Source organism: Artibeus jamaicensis, unplaced genomic scaffold (genome assembly GCF_021234435.1).
Source record: "Artibeus jamaicensis isolate MK-2021 breed Jamaican fruit bat unplaced genomic scaffold, CSHL_Jam_final contig_585, whole genome shotgun sequence".
Taxonomy (NCBI): domain Eukaryota; kingdom Metazoa; phylum Chordata; class Mammalia; order Chiroptera; family Phyllostomidae; genus Artibeus; species Artibeus jamaicensis.
This window is the reverse complement of record NW_026521894.1, coordinates 14,872,020-14,895,095: the sequence shown is the minus strand read 5'-3', so window position 1 is coordinate 14,895,095 and position 23,076 is coordinate 14,872,020. Positions and strand designations below refer to the sequence as shown.

The 23,076-nt window shown below is 41.7% G+C and overlaps 1 protein-coding gene across 2 annotated transcripts in view; it reads left to right on the top strand.

Moving 5' to 3' along the window:
* Positions 1–23,076, top strand: part of MAML2 (mastermind like transcriptional coactivator 2) — a 350,749-nt gene that overhangs the window by 260,003 nt on the left and 67,670 nt on the right. Inside the window, exon 3 of one of the 2 annotated variants that reach the window (XM_037163440.2) lies at positions 22,941–23,018. The exons of the other annotated variant lie outside the window; for it this stretch is intronic. Within the exon in view, the coding sequence (XP_037019335.2) occupies positions 22,941–23,018 (78 nt within the window). The remainder of the gene's footprint in view (positions 1–22,940; positions 23,019–23,076) is intronic. 2 annotated transcript variants of the gene reach the window in all.

Genomic DNA, 23,076 nt, shown 5'->3' with positions numbered 1-23,076 from the left:
GAAATCTACACTCATGGTTCTCTCATAAACAGAACACAAAGGACAAGAGGTAGACATGTAGGAAAGGGCTTTTTAAAAGTGAATGAAAGAAAGCAGAGCCATTGTTTATTTTACAAATCAGTTATTAACTAACGTGCAAGCAAACAAATATCGTCAAAGTATCTTGTTCCTGCTGGCACAGGTGAAGGTCTCCACCAGCCTTTCCCTCCCAGGGGTCTTCACCCTTCTGACAGATGAGTGGCGTAGTCAGCCAGCTGCTGGGACAGGAGCAAAGAGACAGCTCACCCTGCACGCGCCTACCACTCTTCCCAAGCAGCCCGCTTGCTGTCCCTGCCCTCAGAAGCAGACATGTGAAACTTTCAAATAGTTACAAGTTAGAAGCAGGTAACTATTCTCTCAGTAGACTCCACCTTTGAGTCCTGGGTTCCAAAAGTTCGGTTTTAATTTGTTTGTTCGGCACTCTTGGTGCATTTTTCCCTCATAGGAACAATTTAAAGAAAGTTTATTAAGGCCTCAGACTAGCCTATTTGACTTTGAGCTATTAGAGTGCTAACCATGATTTCTTGCACATTATATAAAGAAAAGAAAAAAGGTTTTTTCAATGTGCACTGACCGAGCCAGGCATTGCAGTAGAACTAGGCATCTGGTCTGTTCGGGGAAACAGAGAAAGGTGAGTCCTGGTGCCCACAGGGCACTTGGGATTCCAGGGAAAACACAGGGAAGGGCCTGCCGCCTCTGCCTGGCTCCAAGTTCTGACCGGGGAGACCAGGAGCACTTTTCGCTGAACTTTCATGACAGAGGGAAGCAGGCCGTCAGACCAAGGGAAGACGAGAAATGACATTAGCCAGAACGGCACCAGTGAAGGGTCACAGACCTCTTCATTTCCAGTGATCATTTATCGGCACGTGTAGCTCGGGGACTACCTGAATGTCTATCAATGTCTGTGCCTATGTATACCAGTTTTGTGAACTGACTTTTATTTATTTAGTTTAACAAGATAAAACAGTTGCAAAGCATGGTCTTTAAAAATAGTATAGGACAGTCAAGGGTGCACCTCCGAGGCAGCTGGACTCAGTGGCCTCACCAGGCTGTGCTCCGGACTCCACACCAGCCCCGGGAGGCAGGGCACAGTCAGTGAGGCTTGTGTTTTACATCTGTGAATACTGTCCATGGAGCTATCTACTTCTGAAAAAGCAGTGCCTTACTGCCACGGTGACTCCTGAATTGAGGTTTCAACCCATTCGTGTGATGCCAGTGAAATTGTCTGCATAGGCAAGCCAAAGAAAAAGCCAGAGGGTCAGAAAGATGGGCTCAAGAGTAGGAAAGAGAGATCCCAAGGGAGAAATGAAAGGAAATTTGGGTCCCCCCAAAAATACATTTATGAGCATCCCTTCCACTGTGTAAAGATACTGTATAAGGCAATTTTAATTCTGACAAATCGCCTGTTCCTGTTTGCAAATGCAGAGGAAGGCAACCATTCTCACAAATTTCTCCAGTTGCTTTTTTTCTCCTTCTGTCATTCAATTTGGGGGGGTGGGGAGTGGCGTAGCTAGTGTAAAATTCTTTCACATTTCTCTGAACACTTGAATCGGGGTCAGTCTAAGTGAATGTGAATTCAGCATGGGTCCCAAGGCCCAAAGGTCAGGCTCCACTTGGACAGTTGGTACGGAGAGCACTGCCAACATTCATTTTTGCAAAGCAGCCTGAGGGCTGAGCTGTGAGCTGGTGGAGGTTCCTGCAGATCTCATTTTCTTTATACTGAGAGGCAAGAGGTGTCTAATCACCTGTGCATCTGCATGAGCTGGGGAGCACTGGAGACCTCTCCTTGGCCTACCTTGGGTGCACAGGTTCTCCAGGGAAGTCAAAGACAAATGGGTGCGAACCCCCCCGGCTCTTCCCTGGGCGTGTGAGGGCAGCCCTGACTTCCATGGGAATGGGGTCCTCTGCCAAAGCTGGATGCCGAGACTTCCCTCAGGGACCACAGCCCATCCCACACGGAGGAGTTGCTGTGAGAAGTGAAGCGAGCCGTTCTAAATGGCCGTGTGTGCGTGCCTGTGTGTGCCCCAGTGAAAAAAGAACAGCCCTCCATCTCGCTTACATCGTAGGACACATGGAATTTAAAACTTCGCAGCAGTAAACCGAGTGAGGCTGGCGTTTCTACTCATGCCTGTGTACCAAGAGGCACACCATTCATACGTCCAGGTTTTGCTTGCTTGTCTCTCACTCTTGAGTGGCCCTGAGACTCAGCCTGAATGGTATTTCAAGTGACTGTGAAGATCCCAACCCTCAGCAGTAACTTTCAGTTATAATTATTTCAAAATTAAAAGTTTCTTCCACCTACTCCTTGCCCTAAGGCAGGAAAGAGGAGAATTTACTAACAAGTTGATTCTAAAAGTGGCTACATAGAACCCGCAAAGCAAGGTCGACCGAGGTTCACTTTAGTTTCCAAGTTTAAGGGAGTGTGAGAATATTTCACAGCAAGGCCGAATAGCTCAAATGTGTTAGCATTTGATCAATGTGAAAGGTATTATCTGAACACGAGTTAGGAAAGGTAGAAACATTTTTCATAGTGACCATTGCAGTCAATGACGCATGAAACGGTGTGTTCCCGCCACAAACCCCATCGGCTTTTCCAGTAACCTGAAAAGACAAAGAAAACGAGACTTGGGGAAACTCCTACTTATCAGTCAGGTTTCCCCTCCTACATCACTTCCTTTAGGAAGCCAGTCAGACAGATCCGCCCCCACCCGACTTCCCCTAGCTCAGCTCTTCTCGCTCTTTAGGTTCTGCCTTCCAGAATTATCTGTCTTCTTCACGAGACGGTCTTTACCTCTCCTTCACCAGCAGCTAGCACACTTCCCAGCATGTTTTAAGCCCTTAAATATGTGTTTCATGATTGATGGAGTGTGGATGGGCTTGGTTAGGCCCTGAAGGATATACAAAAAGGAAAAAAAACAGAAACTCTGCCCTGTCTGGAAGGGAGACAGACAGATAATAACAAGACATCATACAATGCCAAACTTTGAAATACCTGTAAGCAAAGGAAAAGTTGAACTTTTGAGCACTTTAGTGATAAAACAAACACCTATATTAGCTACTTCCTTGACTTACTGACTTTGCTAATAAGAGATAATGAATAGAATCCTATTCCTTTCTATTTCAACTTTGCTGCCAGAACAGTGCAATACCAATAATATTAGGCAATGGATTTCATTTGGGGGAATATTATATCAGGAAAAAAACATGAAAGAATATCTACATCTTTTCTGAGACATCTATTTATCAGCTTTGTGGTATCTAGCATTGAATTTCTAAACCTCAGAACCAAAAGTTAATCCATAATTGTCTTTGTAGTAAAGCTTTAAAGAGTAAAATAGTCACACTCAAGTTTCCGCTTACATTTCTTTGTTGCCTATTCCTATTGTGCGTTTGCCATTTAATTCATTTTTACAGGAACAATCAAAAGCAAAGTATTTTGTGCCCACTCCTTGGCCTCCCGCACTCCATGGAGCATTACTTATTGATCACTGCTGGTGTTCTTGGCATCACAGACAACAGAAAGGAAGTGAAGGCTCTTCCCTAAGGGTTTGCTGATTCAATTGGAAAGAGGCATTTACAAAGAGAACTTGAACTCTCAGACATAGAAATCTAACTTTTCTTCCTGTGTCAAATGACGTGAAATCTTTTTTGTACAGGATGCTTGTCCGTACTCCTTTCATTTCTCCCAGCATGCAGTGGGCCCCTCCATGCCCGATGCAGACAAAGATGGAACCCAAACGCAATTGCAGAGGTGAATGAATGACTATACGTTGGCCTTGAAACCACCATCATAATCTGCACAAAAAGTAAACTGACACTGAATTTTTCCTCTAAGTTGACCTTTCCAAAGATAGAGTCCATTGAAAAGGTAGATTTTTTTGGACTGTTTGCCTTGGTGTTTTGTTTTGTTTGGGTCTTGAGACAAATTAGATTTTTCAAATGTCAGCTGTAACTCTCATGTGACCAAAAAGACCACAAATGAGAGCTTTATAAACAAAACACAATATTACAATAGTTTCCTGGTAACTTTGAATTTGGTAAGTACAGCATGTACTTTCCTTTACACACTGCTGTTCTCTGAGAACAGGAGCTACCCCAGGGCTACACAGCTCCGACGCCACTGACCTGCTGGGCGGCCACGTGCAAACCGCGTCCCCGCGTCCCATGTCCCCAGATCACAGTGAAAGAGCTAATCAGAGCAGATATGTGGTCCCCAGACTTTGATCTTTCAAGATCACATTTATAATTGGGACACTGACATTATTTGCTATATTTCATTTTCCTGTGTAAAGACATTAAACATTCAAACAACTACCACCTACTGTGACCATCATTTTATGAAAGAAAATACATTTTAGTATTTAAAAATCAAGAACATAACTGCAGAGTAAGTGGCTATTATTTAAAGTGAGTAAGGGTAGCTGTTTGAAAAACGCACTTTATGAGCCTTATTTTTATTTCTTAGTGCAATCAGCAGGTGAAAAATTCCTTGGGAATGGATATGCATCTGTGGAACACCATTAGACTAGGTAATTTGCATGGCTCCTTCAAGCTGTATCACTTTAATCCCACTACTGGAACTTACAAATAAGTGAAAAAATAACACGCCAACCAGAGACATATCACCTTCTACTTTGTTGATGTTTTCCAGCCCCCAGCCAACTGGGATGTGGAAGGCACTGCCAATTACACCCTACAACTGCCACCCAAGGTAGTAGATCTGCTTCGCTCCATTAACTTGTCATTGTTTTCAGCTGCAATGACTCTTCTAATTAGGAGCAAATCTAACAACAAGAAAATCAAATAAAAAGAAATAGAGATGATGTCAAAGGTACAGGAAAATATAAAAGCAAAAGGAAAGCCTTTCTGAAAGGCTAAATTAATGATTTTGCCCAAAACACAAAAGTAAAAGAAAGGATTTACACTACGATGAACATAATACAATTCCGTTCAATTATTCAGCATTGTTACAGTATTAATGCTGCAGCTCAAGTTTCATTTGTATAAATTAAATGCACAGTCTGTTCCCTAAAATTGGATGTGGTTTCCATAATAGTTTTTTGAAATCCTCACAGATTGAAGATATAAATATGGAAATTTATGGTTATCAATATTTTGAGCCAAATCCTAGAGAAGGGGTTTGGACTGAGGTCTAAAGTGCTTCACTGAAATGGAGCCACTGAGAGTCAGGTTTAGTCTTGGAGGCACATGTGAGAAGGTGACAGGAGTTTATCACATTGAGAGGCTTGTGGATGGGTCTTCTTTCCTTTGGAAGTGCAGGGTGAGAGGCCGGCTTGGTGGTTACTGCTTTACACAGTTACTTTGGTGTGAGATCAGATCCCTGGCTTCTGTTTAGGTTCATTTTGTGGTAAATCTGTTTAAGAATGAGGTCAGTCTTGGGGACGTCTGGCCAAGATGGAGGCATAGGTAGACACACTGTGCCTCCTTGCACAACCAAAATAAGGACAACGAAATTTTAGAAACAAAATAACAACCAGAACTGACAGAAAATTGAACTGTATGGAAGTTGGACAGCCAAGGAGCTGAAATAGACACATTCAGTCCAGACCAGTAGGTGGGGTGGAGTCAGGCGGCAGAGCAGAGAGGGGTCGCAGCACAAGAAGTGGTGACCAAGGCACCCTGAATGCGCCAGACAGCAGAGAGTGGACCTGGGGCGTGATGGCAGACCCCGGGCTCAGGGTGGCAATGGGCAGACCCAGAGAGGCAGTGATTGTGAAGCGAGGTACTGTGCACAAGGCCGCTGACTGGGCAGTCCGACATTCACACCCAGGTAAACCAGGCAAAACTGGAGAATGACACAGACCACGCAAACCAGGGTCCCAGCACCAGGAAATAAAGCCTCAAAATATCGATTCAAAACACCTGAGGGGGTTGAGGCACAGGGAGAGATCCCAGCCTCATAGGACAGTTTGTTGGAGAGGCCCACAGGGTCCTAGATAGTACACAAACCCACCCACCTGGGGAGTTAGCACCAGAAAGAGCCAGTTTCCTTGGGGGAAGCAGCAGAAGGGACTGAGATCCGACAGAGAGTGGAGCAAGCACCACTGTTCTCTCTCTCTCCCCACATATAGCATTTACAACTCAAAGACTGGGTTGCCCCACCCTGGTGAATACCTAAGGCTCCACCCTTCAGTACGTAACAGGTGTGTCAAGGAAAAAAAGTGGCCTCAATGAAGAAACAAATCAAAGCTCCAGAAGTAATACAACTAAGCAACCAAGAGATAGCCAACCTATCAGATGAACAGTTCAAAGCACTGGTAATCAGGATGCTCACAGAACTGGCTGAATTTGGTCACAAATTAGATGAAAAAATGAAGGCTACACTAAGTGAAATGAAGCAAAATGCACAGGGAACCAATAGTGATGGGAAGAAACCTGGGACTCAGATCAATGGAGTGGACCAGAAGGAAAAAAGAAACATTCAACCAGAACAGAATGAAGAAACAAGAATTTTAAAAAAATGAGGAGAGGCTTAGGAACCTCCAGGACATCTTTAAATGTCCCAACATCCGAATTATAGGGGTACCGGAAGGGGAAGAGGAAGAGCAACATGTGGAAAACTTATTTGAACAAATAACAAAGGAGAACTTCCCCAATCTGTCAAAGGAAATCGACTCCCAGGAAGTCCAAGAAGCTCAAAGAGTCCCAAAGAAGTTGGATCCAAGAAGGAACACACTAAGGCACATCATAATTATATTAGCCAAGATTAAAATGAAGGAGAGAATCCTAGAAGCAGCAAAAGAAAAGGAGACAGTTACCTACAAAGGAGTTCCCATCAGCCATCAGCTGATTTCTCAAGAGAAACCTTGCAGGCAAGAAGGGGCTGGAAAGAAGTATTCCAAGTCATGAAAGACAAGGACCTACATTTAAGATTGCCCTACCCAGCTAAGCTTTCATTTAGAATGGAAGGGCAGATAAAGTGCTTCTCAAATAAGGTCAAGTTAAAGGAGTTCATCAGCATTAAGCTCTTATTATATGAAGTGTTAAAGGAATTTATCTAGAAAAAAGAAGATAAAAAACATGTATAGTAAAATAACAGCAAACTCACAATTATTAACAACCACACCTAAAACAAGAGTAAACTAAGCAGACAGCTAGATCAGGAGCAGAACCATAGAAATGGAGATCACAAGGAGGGTTAGCAACAGCAGAGTGGGAGGAAGAGAAGTGCGGAGAAGGTACAGAGAATAAGTAGCATAGATGGTAGGTAGAAAATAGACAGGGGCAGGGCAAGGATAGTATGGGAAATGTAGAAGCTAAAGAACTGAAGACATATGAACTAAAAAGGGGGCATGTGGGTGGGAGAGGGTATGCAGGGTGGCGGGGAATGAAGGGGGGAATGAGAGAACTGTAATAGCATAATCAATAAAATATATTTTCAAAAATGAAAAAAATAAGATCAGTTTTTTCAGAAAAATGGCCCTGTCCTTGAGAGAGATCTTTTTCAAGTTGAGGAGACTTGATCCCTTTCCTTTCCTTTCCTTTCTTGCTGTGTACCACCCTGGCTAAGGTGGCAAATATAGTTTAATGTATTTCTGTGTAAATGCTCACATTTAGATTTGGTATTTCAGAGATGGTCTTAGTATTAGCAATGTTTCTAATGAAAGATTTCCTTTTTACAAATGTAAGAGAAGCTCAGTGTCCTCTCCAAGTTCATTCACTTCTCGGTGAATGACTTCTGATTAGAAGTGATCTGATTTCCATATCAATGCTGGGCACTCGATGATCAATTGCCATCTCCCCATAAATATCCAGAATCTGAATATTAGCGAGTATACAGATAACTCTAGGTAAGAAGCATGCAAAGATCTGTGGACCAATATGCTCTGAAGATATACCCTGAAGGAAGGTCCTTACTACACAGAAATGTGGCCTAACTTATAATGAAGTCTGTACTGAGCAAGTGGGCTGGTCAAGGTCATTGCAATCTGGAAATGGTGACCACCAGTGAGGAATCAGAAAAATTCTGTAGCCATTTGAAATTTTCATTCTCTTTAAAAATTTTGTCAAGAACAATTAAATAATCTTGGTACCCCCAAATCTTATATTCCATCTAATTTGTTTTCTTTATTTTTTAACACAGTGTACATTTTGCAGGTTAGTAGTGCATTTGGTCTAACCACCAAGATAAGTGAACTGAGGACTCCTCCCTAAGGGTCTGCTGATGCAGTTAGAGAAAGCCGCCTTGCAGGGCGATTTTTCTGTAGCTGTGACTAGTCTGATGGACTGCCCAAGAAGATAGCTCGTCTTCAAAATGTCCAGCAGTAACGCATTGACTTCTTTCATCTATCTCTGTATGTCAGGCACAAGCAAGATGGGCTGGAGTGGAAAAAGAAAATGGGGTTTGGGGAGTAGTACACACGGGAGAGATGAGGTTTGGTGACTGGGGAATTAACACAGTGGGATAATATCTAGTGCTCCCAGATATCTAAAGTATGTCTTTTCAGCATTTGGTACAAATGAAGTCACATGAGATCAAACTGGAATCTCAAAAGCCACAACCTTCCCACCCCATTTGTCACCTGAGAATTCCAACCTTGTGCAGAGCTTCTCCAGCACTCCAGGCAGTGGGGTACTGTTCGGATCCCACTGGCCCCACTGCCTGGAGCTACCCATTCCCATGGGCTGGGGATGCCAAGGCCATTCCAAGTTCAGGGCAACATCTCTTTCCCTCTCCACACAGCTCTTTCCTTCCGAGGCCACACAGAGCCAGGATGGCTAGTTCCCAACACTTTCAGGGACCAGTTGCCATGCTGGCAGAACCACTCCTCTTTTTCTCTGATCCTTTTGCTAAATAACTCTGTTATAAAGAATTGTTTCCCCTCAGGAATCTCCAGCCCCTCTCAACAACTTGGTTGCATATATGTCTGAATAACTGAACTTAAATTAGGGATATAGTTCAAGTCTCTTCTCACCTTCTCCGTCCAAGTAACCCTCAGGTAAAAATCTGGAGAAAGGGCTCGCCAATTTCCTCTTGCCAGGTGTATTCAAGTCTTGGATACACAAAAGATGCTAAATTTACAACAGATTAATCATTGGAGGCAGACATGAATGATAGAGAAAAGTCAAAGATTATTGCAATCAATGCTCCTGAGGCTGAAATGAGATTCATCTGTTGTTAGCACTGACCATATTTCTGGGTAGTTGCCTATGGTTGCAAAATGAACTTGAAAATCTAAATTGATCAAGAAGCACCGGCCTAAGCAATATGATTTCTCTGTCATTTTTAGTGTTGTTATGTCTTCTAAAGTTACTGTATTATTTCCTGTAAATTTATTTTAATTACAAAATAGAAATATTTCAAATAAGTAGTGACATTAGGTTTAAAGAAAGAGTAAAAGGAGAGAAAAAAAGGAAAGAGTCAAAGAAAGAAAAAAAGAAAGAGAATCTCTCCCTTTGGCTCGAGCTGAAGTGCTTGTTTTTAAAAATGCCCAGGACCAACCTGGACAATTTAAGTCAGAATCTCTTCAGGTTGGGCCTGTGCCTCTTTCTTTCTCCCTCCTTCTCTCTCCATAGATATATATATATCTCCCCCAGGAAATTATACTGTGCATCAGAGTTTAAAACTGCTGCTCTAGGGGAAGTACTGGGAGAGGGGAAGTTCACAGACTTGCTTTACTTCCATTTTTTAAAAGTCAGCCTTTGTTATGCAATATTGGAGAGAATCAACTTAGGTCAATTATTATAGCAGAGAAAGTCATCAGGAGAAAATTCTTTCTAATGGCTGAATAAAGAGTCTTGTAAATGTAGCTAATGCAATTGAGAATAAAAAGCTTTTTTAAGTGAATATATATATGTATATATATGCATTATTATTATGACTCAGGATACTCATATAATTAAGAAGTAACACTTTTGTTGACATTTAACTACATCAAGAACAAAATTTGTTGCACCAGAAATGTTAGTGGGTAAGATTTTGAAAAAACTGTCTCTGGCAGGTATTTTCTTCATAAAATTCCATCTTTTCTTGGAGGGAATTTTCCGTTTATTTGGCCCTATTTATAAGCACGTTTGGTGGTGTCATTACCCTCGGGACAACAAAGCAGGGAAAAAAAGTTAAAATTTTGTACAGAGGTCAACAAGACCTTAAATAAGCAACTTGAAACCCTAAGCTTATAAAATATGACATTTGAAGTTATTCTTTGGGAAAGGCTAATAGGGTTTGAAGTGAAAACTGAAACAAGGCAGGTAGCAGTGGATGTACATTTTCATGTCTCTGGTCCAGCATCATATTAACGTGAAATATTGTGCTCAAAGAATTCAGTAGATCCCAGTCCATAATCATTTCCTGTCCTTCTTTGGACTCTCATAGCAAATCTTTGAGGCTCATTTGATATTCTAAATCCTACGTACCAATGACAAGTTTATAAAGACGATTTTAGAACACAACTAAAATGGGATATAATTTCCGGGAGATGGGTTTCCTTGGTCTCCCTTATCCTGCTTATCCTGCATAGAGTAAGACCATGGGACAACATCGGGCTTTGAAGGGTTGCTGCTGACATAATAGACTTGCTTTCTGAAATAGGAACATTCCAGTTATAGGGCTATGCTGTTGGCTGCAAGAAACACATTTGCTTCGGTAGAAATGGCCCCTTGTTATTTCTTTAAATGCATGCCTTGTTATGTGGAAGAAAGCATTTTGAAAGCAGTCTGTGCCTTGAAGACTTGTTTTTAAAATAGTGGCAGGCTGTACTGGAGAGATGAGCATAGATACTGGAGATGCAATGGCCAGAGAGAAATGTATGCAAATAGAAGCTTACCAGCTGAAGGACGAGTTCTGAAGGGCAAGGCTAGTTAGTATGCCTGTTCAGGAAGGCACGTTAGGTGTTTGTGGTATGCTGCAAGAAACACGGGAAGTCTGGCCGCCTGTTGGTCATGTCTCTCCCTGCTCAAACCCTCCACTGGTCTCCCATCTCACTTGCAGCAAATGCCTAAGTCTTCACAAGGCTTTTACAAGATCTGACTACAAGATCACAAGTGCAGGAGCACGCACACACACATGCATGCACACACACATGCACACTTACTCACTACCCACCTCCTCCTACTGCAGTACCCATCACTTTTCCTGTGGCTCTATCCTCTCACCACACCCGCACTCCCAGCATGCACCAAGCACATGCCCATCTCAGAGTCTGCTCTTTCTATTCCCTGAGGACCTCTCTATCTTCATTACCACGGTTAGTTTTCTCTGTAGTTTTTATCACCCTTGAACACACTGTTCAATTTACTTGGATTTGTTTATATCCATCTGCCCTCACTAGAATATAAGTACCATGAATATAAGTACCATATAAGTACCTCACGAGAATATAAGTACCATTTTTAGTTTTGTTCACTGTTGCCTACGCAGCCCAGGTCGTGCCTGGCACTTAGTAAATGCTCAATGCATATTTGTTGAACAAGTAAAGGACTTCTCTTCCTACTCTCCTTATCTAATATAATTTATTCCTAGAGATCTGGTTCCAGTAGTTCAGTGGAATCTGGTCTCACTTTAGGTTAGCACTTATCCGAGAAGCACATCACTAGATCCATATCAGTAAAGAACGTGTTATAAGTGTTTACAGCTAAGTTACTCAGGGCTGAGTGTAATGTGACTGGTCCAGCCCTCCCACAACATCGTATTCTCCCCCTGTTTCCGTTTGCCTTCCCTTCACCACAAGCCACAGTGTAAGGGGTTCCCAGTGACTGCAGGCAATGGGCAGGGAATCCTTTGGGGTCGAAGACCTTGAGCCTGTCCTCTGTCAGAAGCTGCTGTCCTTCCCTTGACAAAGATGAGGCTCTGCCTTGTGCCCTCAGAATGGCAGTGTGCGCCAGCCCCAGAGAGTCATTCAACACATGGTGACAATTAACACACTTGTTGTCACCGTTAGTGAGAGGAACCTGCAGCACTGGTGTCCCATCAGCAAGGTCCATGCAGTGCCAGGAAGAATCAGACTGGGGCACAGGCATATAAGATGCCCCATGCTCCCCGGGGGGTTGATTTCTGAAGAACTATAAGTTTTGCTGCTGGTCGAATTGCTCAGCTCCCTGGGAGAGGTAACTAGGTGATTGCCAGTCCTTGACACTCTCCTTTGAGCAAGTTTTCAACCTTTAACTGGAAGAGGGAAAGGGGAGCAGGCCTGGGAGGCCGCCCGGGCCAAGCACAAACAGGTAGGATCTGGGGAGGTCACTGTATCCCAGCAGCCTCCTCTGCTCCAGGAGCACAGAAACTGGGAGGTCACTGTGCTCCCAATTTGAGGTAGCACAGAGGGAGGTTAACAGCATTGTAGTCAGACAGACTCTGGTTCACATCCCAGCTTTGCCAGCTCCTAGCCATGTGACCATCATCAAAGTACCGAAATTCCCTGTGTTTCATCATCTTTAAAATGAGACTAACACCTACCACACATGATTATTATAAGTATTAAATTAAATGATACCATGTATGTTAAGCAGTTCCTGACATATAAAAGTTCACAATAAAAGGCTTCTCTTTAGCACCAGACAAGACCTAGATCATCCTTCATGGATATTGGAGAGATTTATGGAATGAATCATGATTCTTCTTGCTATGTTCTCATCCCAAAGAATTTTGGGAAACAAACAGCTAAGCTAAGGTTCTTTGCTCTTTATTTTTTTCTTCTGTGTGTGTATGTGTGTGTGAGAGTGTGTAAGAGAGAAACAGTGTCAGAGTAACAGAGAAAGACAGAGTGCTGTATACTAAACAAGACACAAGAGATTAAAAAAAGAAAAAGACAGAAACATGGTTTACCCTGATGCGAATTGAGAGCTAATTATCAACTGTTAACTTTGGTTTAGTAGAAGAACTTTTCTATTTCTTTATCTTGGCCTTTGGAATAAATATGTGATAAAACCAGGGCAATTCTGTTAGTAACTTTTCTTTAACCCCCTTTTTAATGTGTATAAGCATTTTAAATCTATCAGACATAAATTCAAAACATTTTTCAAATCATAAAAAAAAGATCAGTTTTGTTCAGATACTTTAGGTTCTGGAAATAAGCTATTTCCTGTCTACTTTGACACAAAAACATTCCTTCTAGCTTTTTAAGAATACAGTCCCTTGTTGAGAAGTTGGCTTCCTGGTTTAGGGCATGAATTCTTATCATTTCTAAACTTTCAACTTTCATTCTACACTTAAAATTCAAACAAGATGACAAAGAGTGATGGAGTTTATAAACTGAAACTTGTGTATGAAAAGGGAAAAAAATCAGTTGTTTCCAACATCTTCACAACAATAATAAAAAACAATTGAAGGTTTCTCTGTGCTAGGAAATGTCCCAAGCACTTTACATTGTTAACTCACTTAATTCTCACAACAGTTTTTTTTTAAGAAGAGGCTGTTATCCTCCATGTTTTATGACACACTGAGGTACATGGGGGTTATTGAATTCACACAAGATCCTATAAGTATATTCTAGTGTCTGCATATATTGTCTTATACAAATGTAATAGTGACTTGTTATTCGTGGGTAAGGAAACTGAGGTTTAGAGAGGCCCAGAGGTTTGCCCTGGGTTCATTTCCCATTGGTAAGCATAGAGAAAGGACTTGAACTTGGGAATGTCTGAATTCAAAGCTTCGATTTTTCATACATACACTTTAAAACTATTTTTTGATATTCAGACGAGCCATCAGAATAATTTACATAAGCATTTCATCAAATAATCCGTCTCATGGAATTTGAAAGGACAGTAGAATTTCTCTTGTCTGACTGTCCCCGCAGTGTACACATCCTTATCTGCAGTGCACGTGACCAGGGGTCACCCAGCTTCTGCTTCTGTCTGCCTACCCTCTAGGAACACAAACGGCCCATTACTGAATCGCCCTGCTGGCAGGAGTTTTCCTATTCTGAGCTGCTGTACTGTGACCTAATTGTATATGTTTCATAACTTGTGGAGTAAAGCTTGCCATCCTTAGGATTCTCGGCACTAAACTGATACATAATTCATAGCACATTGAATCATATATCTTTAGGAAAAACAGAGCTAGAAAAGGCCATGTAGTGTCAAGGGTGGCCGTTGACAACTAGCCAATCATGAGCTTTGGAATCCTTAGGTAAAAGATGTCCTGGCCACCCTTAGCTTATGGGACAGACACGAACTCATCTTGCTTCTAAGCACCCAGGCAGCATCTGAACAGAATGGAAGCCCCTTTGTTGAACCCTAGTCCAGCAGACATTGTATTAGTAGCAAAAATGAGAAATTCAGGACTGGATTTGGGTGTGGAATTCAGAGACTTTTATTAAAATGAGAAACTATTCTATTCACATGAATTTGAGTCAAATACAATTATAAAGAGACTCTCACATTGAAAGAACCCAGTCAATTTGTGTGTGTGTGTTTAATGAACATTTACTGGGTAACTATGTGAGAAACAGTGCAGCTCCATAAAAAGCCGCAGGTTTTGAGGCCAGGCAGCCTTGGGCGCAGCAGGTCCTGGCTGTGTCATTCTGAGCTAGGTAACCCTGGTAATTAATAACCTCTCTAAGACTTGGTTTCTCATCTATAAATAGGAGTAATAATATGTATTACAGGTACTAATGGGACCACTGTGACAGTTAAATGGCATGATGTGTATAAAGTATGTAGCCTACTCATTGGCACGTAGTTAGCACTCGGGCATGGTGGTTATTATTACAATAGCTATTCATTCACTTACTCAAAGAGTAAAATTTATTGAGTTCTCATATAACAGAACCATACATCCAAGCTTCATGCTGTAGGCACTGAAGGTACAGCATTAAAAAGATAGAGACGGCCCATGACTTCCCAGAACTTTCAGTCTAGCTGGGAAAAAAGGCACAACACAAGCAATAAAAACAGCCTGAGTTTTGAGACAGGACACATTGGAAAGCATAGGGATGCATGACTTTGTGTGAAGGATGGGGAAGAGGTCCTGAAGGTTAGGGACCCTGAGGGGAGAGTCAGCAACAGGCAGATGGGGCGTGGGCACAGGTGGATGGCGCGTCACAGGCAAGGAAACAGCGTGCATGAAGCCAAGTGAGAGAGAAGGAATGTGCTGGAGAGGAAAGATCGGTGAAGGCCAAAGAGATTGCCAGAAGGGTGGCCTCAGACTGGAACCAAATTGTAAAGGACCTGTACCAGCTATGTTAAAATTTTTGTTTGGGTTTTATCCTAAAGTCAATGGGAAGCTATTCAAAAGCCTTGACTGGATGGAAGGTGGGCAATGAAATCCTATTTGGCTTCAGTATAACAGAGATGAGTAAGACTTGGTCCTTGTCATCAAGACCATTGTAACCTGACATGGGAGATCTTGAAGGGGAAGAAAGGGCTCACTAAGGTATGTACAAAGTTAAAGGTGGCCCAGAAGAAAATGCTGTTAGGTACAAAGTTCTAGGTGAGATTTTTAAAACAAGGAGCAACTCCAGCGAGTTGATGAGGCATTTGAGACAAGTCTTACAAATGAGGGTCCAATAGATGAGGAGAGCTGGTGGTGATGAGGGCCACCCCCGTCGAAGGAGTCAAATTAGCAGCCATACCCTTGAAGTGCTCCCGTCTTATGTTGCTGAGTCTGCATTTCCCTTCCTTCCACTGCCCCGTCTTTCAGGGCCCCTTTGAGAGAAAAGTCAGCCACCCCTCAGGTACCCCTAGACACCAGGTTCTTTAAGGTTCAAATTATGAACATGTGCTATACCCTCCTCCGTTCTTGGAAGGTTATTTCCAGCTAAATGCCTATGTAAGCTTAGAGCTTTGCAGAGAACTTCCTACACAACCCCTCCAGGGTGAACTTTTTACCTGTGCTTCAGTGCAGCACCTGCCTGCTTCTTGAGAAGTTAAAACTCTGCAGGAAATACTACATCATCCCATTGGCATTGCCAGTTAAATTGCTGAGTGTCTGAGCCTTATGAGGTTGAGCAATTTACTATAAATGCCACATTACAGTTGCAGCGACTTTCTCTTTCCTCTGAATGACCCTATGTAACACCACCAAAGGCAAAAAATTTTTAAAAATTACTCTTGTCCAACCACACCCAAACTTTGTATTTACTTTGTCTTCATTGATTAAATAGATGAAATGGATATCAAAGCAGTAGAACTCTTTTTCACACAGTTACTAAAATAGTCATTTTTCTTTTAAATAAACTTTTTCCTTTAACTAATGCCAAAAGTGGAACTTTTCTCTTGTGGTGTGATGATTTCCTCTCTGGTTATGAGTCGTAGATTCGGTGAAGCGCCTGTGCTAACAAGTGCTTTCACATTAAACATCTGATTCACCGCACTTGGAACAGGGCAGGTTTTCAGTAAGTATGTGTCTTGCTGCCTTGAAGAGCCCTCTGTTCCCAGAGTTCAAATAGTCGGCCAGGTCACACGCTGGATTTGTTGTTTTCTGTTAAAGATATTGTTGTTATGGGCGTTCGGTCGGTCAATGAGCAAGTGTGCTCTGTGTGTGATCATGAAGCTCATACCGCTTTAAGCAACAAGGACTGTGTAAAAGGTGACAAGCAAAAACTTTTGCTCTTGAAAATTGCTAGGAAAATAAGAGGGAAATGTGTTTTTCTTTTATCATGTTTCTATTTATAGAGTGCATTTATTATATTCAGTAGGGTTGATTTGAACTACCTTCTCATAGCAGAGGTAAAAATGAAGTAATGAAGGAAAAAAGGAAGAACAGAAGGGAAGAAGGAAAAACAGAGAAAGAGAGGAAGGAAGGGAAGTTTTGTCTGGAATGGAAATTACCTACCTGAACAAAAATTGTTTTTGAAATTCTGATTTATAGGTTTTTATACTCTTCGTATGGGGAAAAAAAAGTGGCTTATCTTTGAGGACCCGTGGCTCGTCCAATCTTTATTCACACCATGACTTTCAGATGTCAAACTGGGCTGGGGGCAGACACCTGATGTCAAATTGGTTGGGTGGCAGACGCCTTTATCCCAAGGAAACAGTCTGGTTTCCCTTTCTTCTCTCTATTTGAACAATTGATGTACTGAGCAGGAAACTGCATTAATCTTTTCAAACTTGCTTCCACTTTTATATCTTCCTCTTCTGATGACATTGCTGAGAAAAGGGGTGTGCATCGCATGCCTTTCCTGATGCCAGCTCATTTAAAACTGTGTTCCATCAGCCCTCAGATGCTCACTCTAGCTTGCGAACTTACGTCCCTCACTCAACTGCTGAAATCGCACTGTATCTTCATCCAGCAAAAACAGAGGGGAAGAACAGTCCAAGCAGACAACTTTTTGTAATCAAAAGAATAGCTGTCAATCTGCTTAAAGCAAATTCACAGAATTTCTAACTGTGAATCCCTTATGTGAGTGTTTTCTTGGGAATTCGACAACCTAGCAGTGAAGTTCCTTAAAAAGAAATTGTAGGGCAAATAATTATTCTCCCAAAATCACCAAATAACACATGGCACAGTTGTCTCTTCATTTTCAGTTTCTTTCACCTTTACATCTGTACGTATTTCAGATCCAGAATAACTTGGCAATTGAGATCACCGATTCCATCTCCAATTTCTCATGGGTCCCAGAAATCATTTTACTTTTCAGGTTCTCAGTTTCCCTTTCCATGATACTGAAGACTGCTACTTTAGATGAGTCTCACGAAAAACAGATTATGCTATTCAATAAACAGAGTTAGATTATTCATTCTCCGAGCTGTCACTGGTTTGAAAAAATAACTCTTTTACACCCAGCCACAAGACTACCATCAGTAAAGTAAAACTTAGCAGCGATTTAAAAGAGGGGATTTATTTCCAAAGAACTCTAATTCTCTCTCAGGGAGTAGTAATACTGAATATGATGCTTTAGTCTTTGAATAGAGGGCCTCAGCTTTAAAAAATTGTAAAGCATTAGTACTCAAGAAAGAAGTGCAATACCATGTAATTTTCACTTATAGTCCCATTTTCTTGTCACTGGGTCTTTTCATTTAGATCCGTGGCCTCTGTGCATGTATTAATGTTTCCCATTGACATGTTATCAAATGGTTATGCGGGTGATCTTATGCTGTGTAACAATGTAAATAATAATATTTTCTAAATTTAAAAAAATCAGGATGAATAGTTTGAAAAGTCACAGGGACCAAAGTTTGTAATTGAATAAAAACATGCTAGATAACACAAGGTTCCAAGTAGGTGGAATTCCATTTGGGATCCCAAAGCATCACTTGTTCATTGTAGTGTCCTGGCTTTCTCCAGAAATTTCAATTTCATGTTTTGTCTACTAATAATTGTGCCAGAAAATTTAGTCATACGTCTACTTAGTCATTGTACTTATAAAAATGGCCATTATTGTGATGGGATCATTTTACAGAACTTTTAAACTTCAGCACATAAAGCTCCTGCTTCACTTTACTACTTTGGCTCATGGCGTCAGCCATGGTGAAGACATCACCTGAAGCTCGTTCATTTCTCCGTGCCTCTGTTCATGCTGTTCCCTCCACCTGATGTGTCCTTCCCCGTCCTTCCTGGCTTTTCTCAACCCACTCATCCCAGACCATTGGTCATCTCCTTGAGCAGAGCTTACTGTTATGTTCCCATGGCACCTTCAGCACGTTTTTGTTTTGGCACTAAACACATTGAAAATCCTGTGGGATTGTCAGAAGCTCACGGGCAAGGACCACTTTCTATCCACCTTTACGCCCTTGGTGACCACGAAAATATCTGTCCATGGTCAGCCCCCCAATAAGTCTGGAATACATGACAGAGGGTAGTCCTGTCTACTTCTATGTTCATTACATAATACGGGCTCCTTGGTGCCTTCCTTGACCTTACACTTCACCATAGAGCATATGCAGAGAACATGAAAGTAGAGGGTTAGAAATGTTTAATTGAGGGCTGCAGAGGGACAAGCGTTGAGCTATCATCAAGATTGTCTTTTCTTTAACATTGCTTTTTACTACCGTGCAGCTGTCATCTTACAGCTCAGTGCTCGTATCAGGTATACATTTCACATGATTTAAGCAATTTCAGTCATAGTTTTGCAGAGTCATCATCTAGGTCACGTGAATGTCTGTGACAAAGAGAGTCCAAAGTCCCAGTTCCCCACTTGCTAGCTTACCCTAGATCAACTGCCCAAAGTCCGCGTGCCTTGGGTTCCTCTGGGAAGTGACATAGTACTGTCTACTTCACAGAGGTGCACAGAATGCAGGAATCCCATTATCTAAAGGGCTCAACACAGCACTCACCAGTAGGTCACACTGTGAGTGGAGGCTGGGGCCGTTGGGCTCCAACTCAGTGGGGCAGCTGAGCAGAGTTCTCACGGCTTCTGCAACTGTAGTAGAAAGAATTGGGTTCTGCTGAAACCAAGTACCTCAAAGAGGCAATCTTGCTGTTGTTAGAAACTGCTTGGATTTACATGGCCTTCCCATTGCTTTCTGCTCCGGGGATTAGATGAAAGGCTCTGGTCTGAGGCCGACTGCAGGGTTGGCCAGCTGGCCCAGAGCACACAGTGTCCCCAGCACTTCCTATGTCATTTTAAGCTTAGAAATAATCAGTAAAAATGTGTAATTTTGGTCATCAAATCTAGCCATTAAAGGAATGTATACTATACCTCACTTACTTGAAGTCTTATTTCAAGTAAGGCTGACACAGATTTAAGATATATATATATTTTAAAGATTTTATTTCTTTATTTTTAGAGAAGGGGGGGAGGGAGAAAGAGATGGAGAGAAACATAAACTGGTTGCTTCTCACATGCCCCCAACTGAGGGACCTGGCCTGCAACCCAGCCATGTGCCCTGACTGGGAATCGAAGCAGTGACCTTTTTGGGGGGGCTCACAGGCCAGCACTCAATGCACTGAGCCACACCAGCCAGGGCAAGCTATAATTTTTAATGAACTTCCTGAAAGGATTCCTGGCCCTGAAACTTTAAAGGGAGTGTGAAAGGGCTACTAGAAGTAAGGCTAATTTTCAGTGAAAAATATTAATTGCCTGATATTAAAAGAGGGACCTGGAAAATCAGACACATAACAGCATCACCATCCAGTATGATAACGTCTGTTGCTAAGGCATTACTCTGAGTCATGGTTTACAAAAAAGCAAAGTTAAGTCGTCTGCACTGTTCTTTGTTTTCAAAGGCGGGAAAACATGAAATACACTTTAAGGAAGTGTATCTAAGAAAGATTTCTGTTCAAAGTTTGGACTTCAGAGGTCTACAGGCTCTACCAACATGGAACACCTCGTTCTCTGCTGAAGCCAAAAAAAAAAAAAAAAAAGAAGTGCTGCTGTATTTAGAGAATAAAGAAAGTGTAACATTTGTTAATGATATTATTTTTAATATTTATTAACAACAACTAGTAAGCTAGCTCCCCCCCCCAAGAAAAAAGATTATTGAAGAGCAAACTTAACTATACTGTAAGCTTCTTGAGGGACAGGGATATTTTATCTTGCTTAGCAGGTCTACAGCAGGACCTGCAACTCAGAGGTTATTTGATTTTGGAGGAGAGACAGATGGGTGCTGGAGAGCATGAGAATCGTGGTTGTGTAACTGATAGGGAGGTGGAGGTCCAAAAAATTCAAGTCCTAGTCTCCCTTCTGCTCCTCTCCACCCGGGTGATTGGGGGCAAACCATAGACATCCCTGAGCTTCACGTCCCTCATCTGTAAAACGAATTGAACTAGATTATTTTATAAAGCCTCCTCCAGTTCCAACAGCCTATGATTTTATTTTTTAAATCAATTCTTTTATGCATTTTATGCATCTGACACATAGTTGAAAGTCTCAACTAAGTGACGTGGATGGATACACCAAACAGCAAATTTTAGTTCAAGGACACTGGTGTCCTTCTGGTATTCTTGGGATGCAGTTAGCATCCTTCTGGCTTTGTCAAAAGCACATACTATGCAGTAAAAATGACTGGTCCACTTTTTTTTAATATATGAAAAGATTTGTGCCTCCCACATGCAGGGCATGGCATATTGTGAATGGTAGCCTACACATACGCAAATGAGAACTAGGAAGATAATTAAATCCGAGGTGGAAATAGAGTAGATTTGTGAATGAACAAAGGAAGTGTGTTCCTCTGGAAGCCAAGATGTCAAAGATACATTTTATTGATACTGTACACTTTCAGCTTTCATGTAAATCAGCATTCAGTCAGTATTCAGCTGCTTCAAATGTTCTAACTCTGCATTTCTGAAGAACCCATTGTGTGTATTAACTGAGGCAGAGGCAGGAAGAGATGTCAGGCATTTTAAAATTTCAAACTTGCAGAGCTTCGCGGACGTGCCTGATGCTACACCTAAAGAATCAAATAGTCAAAAGGCACTTTATTTTTTAGCTAAAAGTGAGATCAAAACAGATTCATTTCTTAGACTTTACTTCCAAACCTGTATTTCTTTTTTTTTTTCCCTCTCAGAAAACAGCCATGGAATTAAAGGGGGCTGGGGGTGGGGGAGAGGGACGCAATTCAAAGGGTTTTGAAATGCTTCCTTACTGCATACCTTTCCAATGGCTCAGTTTTGGCAAAGTAGTTCCAGAGCCTACCACTCTCCGAACTCCCCCTGTCCTTCCTATGACTCACACTCACTCTTTCGTCCTAAGAGGCTGCTCTGCGGCTGCAAGGATGCCCCGTTGGAACAAATATAAGCCGAAAGTAAACCTAAAAGTCATTTAGTCCCATCCTCTAATGTTACATAGATGGAAACTGGGGGCCAGGGAGGTGACGTAATTCACACAAAGTAGCCCAGCAAGTCACACAAGTATTTTGATTCTAACACATTGCTCTTCATAGCCACATTGATTCCCTAACAAATAATAAAGGACAAGAGAAACAGGCCCTTAAAAAAAAGCAACAGCTTTATAACACTATTATTTTTTTGTCAGATGAACCACTCTTTACACCTTTTCACATTGTTGCTTTTGTCTCGTCAGTTTCTTGTAGAAAGATGAGTTACTGCTTGGAAATTCAGCTTGGCATTTTCTTTAGACAAAGTGATCTTTTAAATGTAGCCAACATTTCTTTTGCAGGATGGCTCCACTTCACATAATGCATCCTAAGATTGATGTTTACTAAGTTGGTTGTTTAAATCATGTTTGGAGCCTGGTGACATTGGCTGCTTCTTTGTCTCTCTCTGTCCCTCTCTCTCCCTTCTCCTTGTGTGTGACACAAAAGAATGGAGCCCCTAGGATCATGGGGAAATGGACTGGTGTATTCATGTGTGAGCTTTACAAAGCACTGGAGCAAAGGTGTCATTAAACGTTAGAAGTCATTCAATCACACCCATCTCTTCATACAAAGTAAAGAGGAAAAAGGCTCTATATGGTAACTATCCATAAAGCTTTGTGTATTCATTCACCCCTTACTCCTGATAGGAGCCGCCTCCCCTTTTTTTCTTCTCTCTCCCTTAGAAGAGATTTGAGGTTAGCTTTGTTTTTCTGAATCTGCCCTTAATATTCAGCTCTCAGTTATTGTTGAAAGTAACTATAGTAATAGATTTTTTGAAAAGAAAGAAAGAGAGCTTCTGGGTTTAATTCTTATTATGTTTCCTTTCAAATGACTGAGGATTTCCTAGGTATCCATGCTGCTGCTGCCAGCTTAGAAAGAGAAAAGAATGACTCTTATCCCCCCAAAAGAGAATAAATTGTTTACCCTCATGTAGCTTCTAGCAGCCAATTTCTGGGTATTAAATGTAGAAGTCAATTATGGGAAGCTTCAATGTATCAGTATCCTGTTTGTCCTGAAATCTAAATGGAATTTATGAGAGTTTTGAAGCAGATGCCACCTGGTGGGTAGTTAAGATATTGTAACCAAAAATAGTATGAACAGAAAACATATGGAACCGTGTACCTTAACAAATAGACTGATTGCTAATTTATGTAACCAGTACTTCCCAGGCCCCAGGTACAGTACAGTGTCCCTAACTTGCTGTCTGCAGTCTACATGTTTAAATTTAATTTTTTCTACTCTGAATACAGATGCCCCTTCCTGTTCATGCGCAGTGCCAGACGCCCCAAACTCTTCATCTAGTTTGCAACCAAGAGAACAAACTCAAACTAAGTGCTTGTCTTGAGAGAAAGAATAACGTTGCAAGAATGCATTTGAGAGCCCCCC